This window comes from Octopus bimaculoides, chromosome 17 (assembly GCF_001194135.2).
Source record: "Octopus bimaculoides isolate UCB-OBI-ISO-001 chromosome 17, ASM119413v2, whole genome shotgun sequence".
NCBI lineage: Eukaryota > Metazoa > Mollusca > Cephalopoda > Octopoda > Octopodidae > Octopus > Octopus bimaculoides.
Window position 1 is genome coordinate 30,876,204 of NC_068997.1, and position 9,525 is coordinate 30,885,728.

General features: G+C 34.6%; 1 protein-coding gene across 2 annotated transcripts in view; it reads right to left on the reverse strand.

The window, feature by feature from the left end:
* LOC106871768 (uncharacterized) overlaps positions 1–9,525 on the reverse strand; it is a 629,775-nt gene that overhangs the window by 77,771 nt on the left and 542,479 nt on the right. For both annotated transcript variants that reach the window (XM_052974057.1, XM_052974056.1), the window contains exon 40: positions 6,663–6,747. In XM_052974057.1, coding sequence (XP_052830017.1) covers positions 6,663–6,747 — 85 coding nt within the window. The remainder of the gene's footprint in view (positions 1–6,662; positions 6,748–9,525) is intronic.

Here is a 9,525-nt window from a genome sequence, read left to right on the forward strand (position 1 = left end):
AGACACCTGACGAAGGCTGGAGGGTATATCAGCCGAAACGTTGTGTTAACAACAAACAAGATGAGGACGAATATCCGTCAAATGTAAATAATGTAAATAATGTTAGTAAATATTTCTTTCAGTAATTTATCATAGCTGTTTACAAATAGCAATTCAAAACTTGAAATGAAAACATTAAAATTAGAGGACAAACTTTGCCGTTTTTACGTCCATACCGGAAGTTAACATTGAGAAACCTTTTTTAAAGAAGTGAATCTAATCTAATCTAATATCTATCTAATAATATATAAAATAGAGAAGTGTGTGTATTCACTTTTCACGCTAAAACCACTTCACCAATTGCTTCCATACTTGTGATGCATAAATAATTCCACCTCGGACAAATTATAGGCTTTTCATTTGATTTTTTAATTAAAAATAAAATATATTGCTTGATTTTATATATTATTAGATTCACTTCTTTAAAAAAGGTTTCTCAATGTCAACTTCCGGTATGGACGTAAAAACGGCAAAGTCTGTCCTTCTCTAATTTTAATGTTTTCATTTCAAGTTTTAAATCGCTATTTGTAAACTACGATAAATTACTGAAAGAAATATTGACGAAGTTCACAAATTTAAATATTCGGTACAAGATAGCTTTTAACGTGCTTTTATTTATACGATTTTTTCATTCCACGTTTATCTCATTCATTGTTTGCAATATTTTCTCTCTCTTTCTCCCTTTATAGATAAAACACTATAGCTTCTTAAAACTAGGAAATGCTGTTTATAAGTTTCAATATCTTAACTATAGTAGTCTCCACTTGCCGGCGCAACTCAAAAATTTCATACATTTCTATATGTTAGGTATGCTGGTTCCTCCCAAAGAAATCTAGTCCTTTACATAAATCGCTCCTGCGCTGTAATTTTAGCTCGCTTACCTGTGTCCTTGCACTTCGATTCCCTCTACCCCATCTCTCTCTATCTCTATCTCTCATTCTCTTTTCCCCCTCTTCCAACGATATCAGTGCTACTGATATCATTCATAGGTTGACACGGTCATTTAACAGCCTATCCAAAAAAATGTGTAAGCCATATCTCTACTTATAGTTGGGAAAATTTAGTGATGTTTAGAGGTACTTTAAGTACAATGTGATTTGCCACAGATAAATTCCTTCATCGTAAATATGATAGTGTGTTTATAGATAGAATAGTATAGCTTCTTAAACGTGTGAAATTTGTTTAAACGTTGATATCTTAGCTATGATAATCCCAAATTGCTAACACTACTTGCCGACGTTAAACTCAAAAAATTTCATAAATTTCCTTATCTTAGCTATGCTACTTAATTCACCCCCACGCTTGGATGTTAGCGTGATTACCTGCCTCCTTCTTCTTCATCTCCGTTCCCCCTTCTCTCTCTCCTTCCTCTTCCAATGGTTTCTTAGTACTACTGAAATCATTCACACGATGACATGGTAATTTGGCAGCTCCACCCAAAAATGTGTAAGCCTTTTCTAGTACTCTCTATGTTTAATAAAACTGTGAGATATTTATAGATATTTTAAGTACAATGAGATTTATCATAGATAAATTCCTAGATCGTAAATACTTTGAGGTTTTTATAGCTAGAATACTATAGCCTCTTAATATTGTGAAATGTTGTTTATAAACTTCGATATCTTAGATATGATAGTCCCAACTTGCCGACGCTACTCCCAAAATTTTTATAAATTTCCATATCTTCAGCTATGCTAGTTCATCTCAGTAAAATCTTGAGTTGTTTACATAAATTCGGTCCTGCGTTATGAGGATCTTTTTGGTTTAACGGGCAACATTTTTCATTAATGTTTTATGTAGTATTTTTGGTACCGAAACACTTTCAAACTTCGTATACTTGTATATTTTGTATTATAGAACAGATAAAAAAATTTGTATTCGAAGTTATTTCATGTAAAATGTTGTCGTATTTCGGTAATTTCAACCAATCACTGACGTCTATTGAGGTGAAAACAATTAATGCCGTAGAATGTAAACAACGGTGTCATGGGATCTTTTCCCTTGAATAAAATTAGTGCTGTTGTGTGTCAACAACAACTACCCGTGTTACTCTTAATTATGAGATCGTTCGTGTGTTTGTACTAGTTTTAGGGTTAGGGTTCGGGTTTTAGAGTTAGGGTTACTTTTAGGATTACGGTTAGAGTTATGATTATTTTTGCCATAACCTCACTCATAACCGTAACCCTAACCCCAAAACTCATAACCATAACCCTAACCATAACCCTAACCCTAACCATAACCATAACCCTAACCATAACCCTAACCCTAACCCCCTAACCCTAACTCTAATCCTAAAACCTTAAATCCTTGCTAGGGAATAATGATATAATTAAACAGGGAGAACACTCTTGACACCGGTAAAAATTATTGTTTATAAACAGAGCACTAACTGTATTCAGCTGAATAGACGTCAGTGATTGGTTGAAATTACAGAAATACGACAACTTTAACATGAAATAACTTATTAAGAACTAATTTTTGTTAAGAAGGCTAAGAGAAAAAGATGTTTTATATGACACATTCTACCAGTATCCCAAGTTTGAAAGTGTTTCTTTAAGAAAACAAGTGTTGCCCGTCAAACCAAAAAGATCCCGTTATGATTTTAGCGCACTTACCTGCCTCCTTGCAATTCTTGTCCCTTCCCTCTCTCTCTCTCTCTCTTTCTTTCTTCTTTTCCTCCTTTTCCAATGGGCTTTCAGTGCGGCCGAAATTATTCATACCATTTTGCATTTTTCTTTAACAGATCATTTTATGGGTCCCTTAAACTGTGCATATTGGGAATATAAATTTGGTAGTAATTTACTTATCCCCAAAATGCTTGTAGCATAATTACATTATTCGGCGTGGGCATATTTTTTTTTTATCACAGTTGCTCTGGATGGGTTTGGTTTCTGTCCGTTTTTATCTATTATCTGGCCTAAGTACTTAATTTTTTCTGAAAGAACTGGAATTTTTCTTCTCTTAGCTAAAAACTGTATTCTCTTAGCTTTTCGAATACTCTATTTACGTGTTCTACATGTTGTTTTTATGATGCGCTTTTTATTAGGATATCTTTAGCGATAGTAAAATCACTGTCCGCCAGAATTGTATCCATTACATGTTGAAATATGGAAGGAACTACTTTTACACCGAATGAAAGCCGCTTAAATATGCCACGGTGTGTATTAATGGCTAATAAGTGTGATTCTTTATCTTCTACTTGGATTTGTATGCATGACTCCGAGATGTTTAATTTTGAGAAGACTTTCTCTCCATTCATTTTTGCGAACGCTTCCTCAAGCCTCGGTACGGTGTAGTTATGTGAGCGTAAGAAATCATTTAACACTATTGAAAAATCTGCACGAACACATAACTTATAATTTTTCTTTCTTATGTAGACCGTAGGTGCTGCCCAATCGGAGTGATCCGTCTTCTCGATTATTCCTAGGCTTTTAAGTTTTCAAGTTCCATATTTACCTGTTCTAGCACCACGAACGGTACATTACGTTTTGGCTTAAATAGAAGTGTTGTATTTGTTTTACTACAATTTTTGCCTTCGTTCTCGTGCATCAGTCCAGTTCATCCGAGAAAACATCTGGAATGATTGTTTTATTTTTCGTTTCAATCCCTCAGCCGTATTCAAACCTTCATCTAAACCAACTATATTCTCAAACAAAACACTTATGGGCATATTCCACAATTTGAACAGTTTCATCCACTCTGTTCCGAGCAAAATTATTAATTTTTTAAAAACTCACAGTTTTGCTCTCTTCATTTTGTCACAAAATATCACATTACACACAAATTCACCTTCAAAATACAATTTTTTACTCGTAACACTGTGTAGATTTACTTAATTTTGGCTTACCGATATACTTCCAAGTTTCTTCATTCACAATGGTAATATCACTTCCAGTACCTACTGCATTTTACACTGATATTTTCAATTTTCACATTTACGAATTTCTTCTTGGTCCCATTACCATTTTCTTTCGACAACATCTTGTTTATGTTCTGCTGCCAATTTTCTTAGGATTAAACCCATTTTCATATCGTCGTCCCAATCTTTGCACCCTTTATTGAAGATTTGTCCGTATCTTCTATAGCACGCCTTGAAGGTAACTTCGTCTGGTTCATATTTAAATTCCGTTATTGAGTTTGCAACATAATCTAGCGAGAACATCTTTTCAGTATTTTTGGAATACTTGCTATTCATTAATTGAAGCATTTGTTGCTGTAATAGTAACTGTTGTTCTTGCAGTGGTTGTTGCCGTAATAGTAATTGCTGTTGTTCTTGCAGTTGTTGTTACTGTTTTTTGCAACTCGAGCAAACCGACCAACAAGTCTTCCATAATTTTACGATTTTGTATACCGCAAAATTCGCACAAAAATCTTTTGTGAATTTCGTAACTCATCATGAGTTTGTTTAATCCTCGCGAGTTTGTTAATTCCTTGTCACCACTGTTGTAATCCAACGTCGCACTGTTATAACATCCACTCGGTTATAGCAGTAGAGTTAGACAGGTAAGACATGGCTATCTGACCGATTTCGCCGATCTCTTGACGTTGGACTTCCTACGTTACAATATATGAGATGGGTGTTCCATTATTATTTATTATCCCCATACCATAATTATAATACAAAAGGGAGGAGAGGGATGAGAAAAATGTTGAGGATGTATGGGTAGGTGTGTTTCAAGCGAGTAAGTGGAGTGAAAGATGTAGTTTGGAGGGAAGTTGATTATATGGGAAGTTTGTTCAGTGGAGAGGGAAAAGGAAAGATAATTTGTGTGGGGGTACTCAGTGTAAACTAAGAGTGGAGAGGGACAATGTTAAGAACGAAGCATGGATATAAAATGAAGCAGTTTTTGGTAGTAAGAAAGATAACTGATATCACAAAAGAGTTGATGATATATGTAGTTATTTTCGCTAATTAAATATAGCAGCAAAATATTGCAGTTAGGAAAGTGATGGAGAGAGCAGTGATAAGAAAATGAAGGGGTGAAAGTTTTATGAAGAAATTAAGTGAGGGAGTGGTAGAGTATATATAGACTTTATGATTCTAGAACCTTTATTTAGCTAAGATGGGTGGCCTTATCAAGCACTGCATTTGGTCAGGTGTCCTCTTACTGTGTCATCTCTGTGAAATTTTAAGTTCTAAGATCAGCCTTCACTATTTCATGTAATGTCAACCCCGATCTCCCTCTTCTACAAGTCCCACCCATTTTAAGTAATCAGTATTTCATTATACAGCTAACCTCACCCATAAGCATCCATGAACGTATCAGTACAGTCTTTCTCTTGAACAAAATATCAATTCCTTTTGTGCTCACTTTTTTCTCAACGCGCTTGTACATTATTGTTCATATACACAGATTTTATACATCTTCGCACATCCACTGTGTTTAGAGTTCACATCTCATTACCATGTAGCACTGTTGTTCGTACATAATCATCATGCTATCAGTTTTTCATTATGAGAGAAATATTTTGCTACCAACAAAGGTAAAAGCTCCTTCAAATTTCTCCAGCCCATTTTTATACTAGTAGTTATAATTTCCGAACAACATTCTCCACTGCTATGTAAGAAAAACTATCTTATCTGTCTAGGGATCATCCTGGGCATTTCAGAAAATCTATTTCCTATGTACATTTAGAATTTTTTGCTTGTGCATCAGCTGCATATAAAGGTTACTTTCTCTATTAAACTGTCCGTAATACTATGCAACTACTGTGTATCTATACTGTGCACTGAGGACACTGCATGGAATTTCTAACGGTCATTTTATTTAGGGTTTGTGTGGCTATCACAAACCATTCGTCTGCTGCTACCTCCCTCTGTAACCACCAGATCACAGAATAAGGATCTTTGTCAAAGGTTTTCTGCAGGTCAATGAACGTTCAGTAAAGCAGATTACTTTTAACCAAATACTTCTGAAGTTACTTCACTAAAAAAGAAAAAAAAAACTTCTCTAGTACTTATCCCTTGCACAAAACCAAACAACATCTCATCTAGTGTAACTTTTTCTCTAATTATCTGAGCTGTAGTTGTTCCCATAACTTTCATGCCCTTGTCCAGCAATTTGATACTTCTATCTTTCTCAAATATCTCCTTTGCCCTTGTGACAGTCGGTTGTAATGCTGTAATGCCAGTCACTGGGCAGACCCCTTTCCTGTATAATCTGATTGACTATATAAGTAACTAAGCCATATCCCACACTGCCAGATATTTTAAACATTATAGCAGTCATTCCTAATGGTTCATGGAGTTTCTCCTGCTTTTATATTCTTCAGTGTTTTATCTATGATACTACTGCCATCTAGAATTACTAGTCCCTCTGTTGAGTCCATGTTCTTTCATGCATATTTTCACATATTTTAACCTTTAACGATGGCACTTTTATGCTTCTTTCTTTTCAGAATCATTAAGTGGTAAGTGTACTGCTATCCATCCATACACACCAATATGTAAAATAAAAGCCAACTGTACCAGGAAATGAAAAGGTATGTAAACATTAAAAAAATGCATGTAAAATTTTGCTGCAATTGAAATTCTTTGGCAAATTCATGAACTAATTATTCAATAAAATTTCTACTGATAATGTTAACAATAAAAATTTAAAAAAAAACATTAAAACAATTACCTTTGCAGTATTCCAACCATCTTCTACAAACTTTACTTCACCAAATGCATTACAGGGATATGGCATCTCTGCATCTCCAACGTTTCTATCAAAGACAAATAGAAACCAAATGAACAACTGAAGTAAAGTTGTGATGGGGAAGGTAGAAAAAGGAGAATAAAAAATCAAGTGAAAGAACAACTCCAATGAAAGATACAAATATCCAGAGATACAGATACATAAATCCACACACGGAAGTAAACATATTTTAATTTAGTTAAATAAAATGATGATTAATTTTAAATAAACTGAAAGGAATACAAGAAGTATTTTACCGTCAGAAGTAAATGAAGAAAATGGGGTGCATAGTGGAATAGTGATTCTACATCTAGGCTGGTGCTGCTGCTACACATACAGGTATCATAAGACAACATCTAGAAAAAGGTTACTCAACTGACTGGCATGAAGTCAATTACTAATATACACCAAATTCTGATCCATAGATGTGCTGTGTCCTCTCTTTGTCTTTTCTACCACTACTAAAATAGCCTTTGCTCCTAAGAGGTGGTTGGTCTCTTGTCACCTTACTTGGATACCATTGATACACACATCTTCTGTGTCCATTACACTAGAGCCCACATTAACAATAACATCTGTTCTCCCGAGACATTATTCCTCCCTTGGAATCACTTCCTGCCCATATTTTATTTCCTAAAAGGCTTTAGACACAAGGCAGTAAAAAAATTAGAATGATATACAAGATGTAAACAAACACATACACACCCATACCTGAAGAAAAAAACAAGCAGATGTTTGTACTTGTTGAACTCATCGTTTCCTCACCTAGCAACAGTAGCAGCTGAAAATTAGGGTGAAGGTGTTAGGTATAAAAAACTGCATGAGATATCTATTGCAGTAACCTTGTAAAAGACTGAGGGTCATAGATATATAAGGAAATCTGTTGAAATTTAACAATATGTAATATCACAAAATAAAGCAAAGTTAATATAACTAGTGGGACCCAAGTTAAAGATCTTTTTAGTTTGGCTGACAGATTTAAAATTATTATTTTTAACTAAACAGTTTGAAACTTCGTGTACTAGTGTGATTTCTCATCCTGAACATGGTTTACTTTCAACAGTTTTGGCAAACTTTCATATTTTAGAAGTTATTTCGTGTTAAAGTTGTCGTATTTGAGTAATTTTAATCAATCAAGGACGTGTATTCAGCTGCAGAAACCTATTAATTTTTGCGATAGTAATTTAAGAGCAATAATTTCTGGATCATCTATACTAAATGTATTTTCAATCACATGTGGAGTAGAGATGACCCGGAAGTTGTTGCGCTTCAGTTACTATTATAAACAGCAGTAGGTTTCTTCAGCTGAATACACGACATCGATTGGTTAAAACTACCCAAATACGACGACTTTAGCACGAAATAACTTCTAAAATACGAAATTTTGTCAAAAATATTTAATGTAAACCGTGTTCAGCGTACACGAGTATACGAAGTTTCAGACTGTTTAGTTATAAAGCAAACAATTAAAAAATGTCTGAACCAAACTGAAGAGATCCCAAGTTAATTCCACGAAATGAAAATTATTCAGAAAGAATAGATGTTTTAAATTTTGTAGTTTTCTTAAGTGTTGCTTTCTTTAAATATATTAGTCATTCGTCTACAATAATTTCCTCACGTCTCGGCCGATGTTGTCTTTTTTCTCTTTGTATTATACCTTCTCACTGCTCCACTCTAATCCATGCTCTATATCTGCCTATCCTTTCTCAAGCAACTTGCAACCATCTTTTTTTGTGAATTTATACTTTAGGCTAAATTAACCCTCATAAACAAATGTTAATTTTCAAGCGTGCAGACGATAAATAATAACACTTAGGCACATGCGTTAAGCGATAGGCACTATAACAAATTAGTTCAATAAAAACAATACTTTTCACTATCAACATACCACCACCACCACCATCATCATCATCACTATAGTTTTCAGTAACAAAGCTATTTCATTTCGGTTGTTTGTCTATATCTACTTTTTGTTGCTGTCGGTGTATCTCTGTTCTGACTATACAAACATTCTCTGCTTATCTCCCTATCTCATTCTTTCTTTTTATGTCTCCCTCTCCCTCTCTCTCTATCTCAATCTCTCTGTCTCAAAATAACTACCTCCCTTGTCAATTTCTGTCTGCTTTTCTTTAAGCTCGCCACCAGAGCATCAACGTCTGCTAAGTATTGTATCCAAGTTATATCCTTTCCTCTTTACCTTTCTCTTCAGCTTAATTTTAGCCACATATAAGCTATTCCTTTACCAGCCTAACGTTCTCCATCATTTTCCATTCACCCTCTTTCTCTCTCCCTCTTTTCTCTCACCATCTTTTTCTATTGCTCTTCAGCTACCCGCGTGACGCATTTTGCCTTAGTGTATTGATACTATACATCTTTCGTTACTTCTTCCCCTCTTCTTTCTTCTCTACTCTCTTTCTCAATCCATCCGCCCCATCTTTCACTCTTTCCCCAACTCTCATTCACTCCACCTGTACCTCTCTATCTAATTTAAGTCCAACAAACCAGCGAACAAGCACAATTATATATAGATGGCAAAGTTCATATATTCATTTTTTTTTTTTCTCGTTTTAGTCTATTTTCCATATTTTCCCTTTCTGATACAAGCCGTTATAACATTTTTAAAGCAAAAGATAATATTGTTTTACTGATTTCATCGATCTAAACTATGTAAACAAACATACGGGTGCGCACTAACATTCACACTGCCACACATATGCATATGTATGTATGTGCATGCATAGGTGTTTATAAATATACATGTGCATGTGTAGGTGATGTATACACACACACACACATATATATGTAT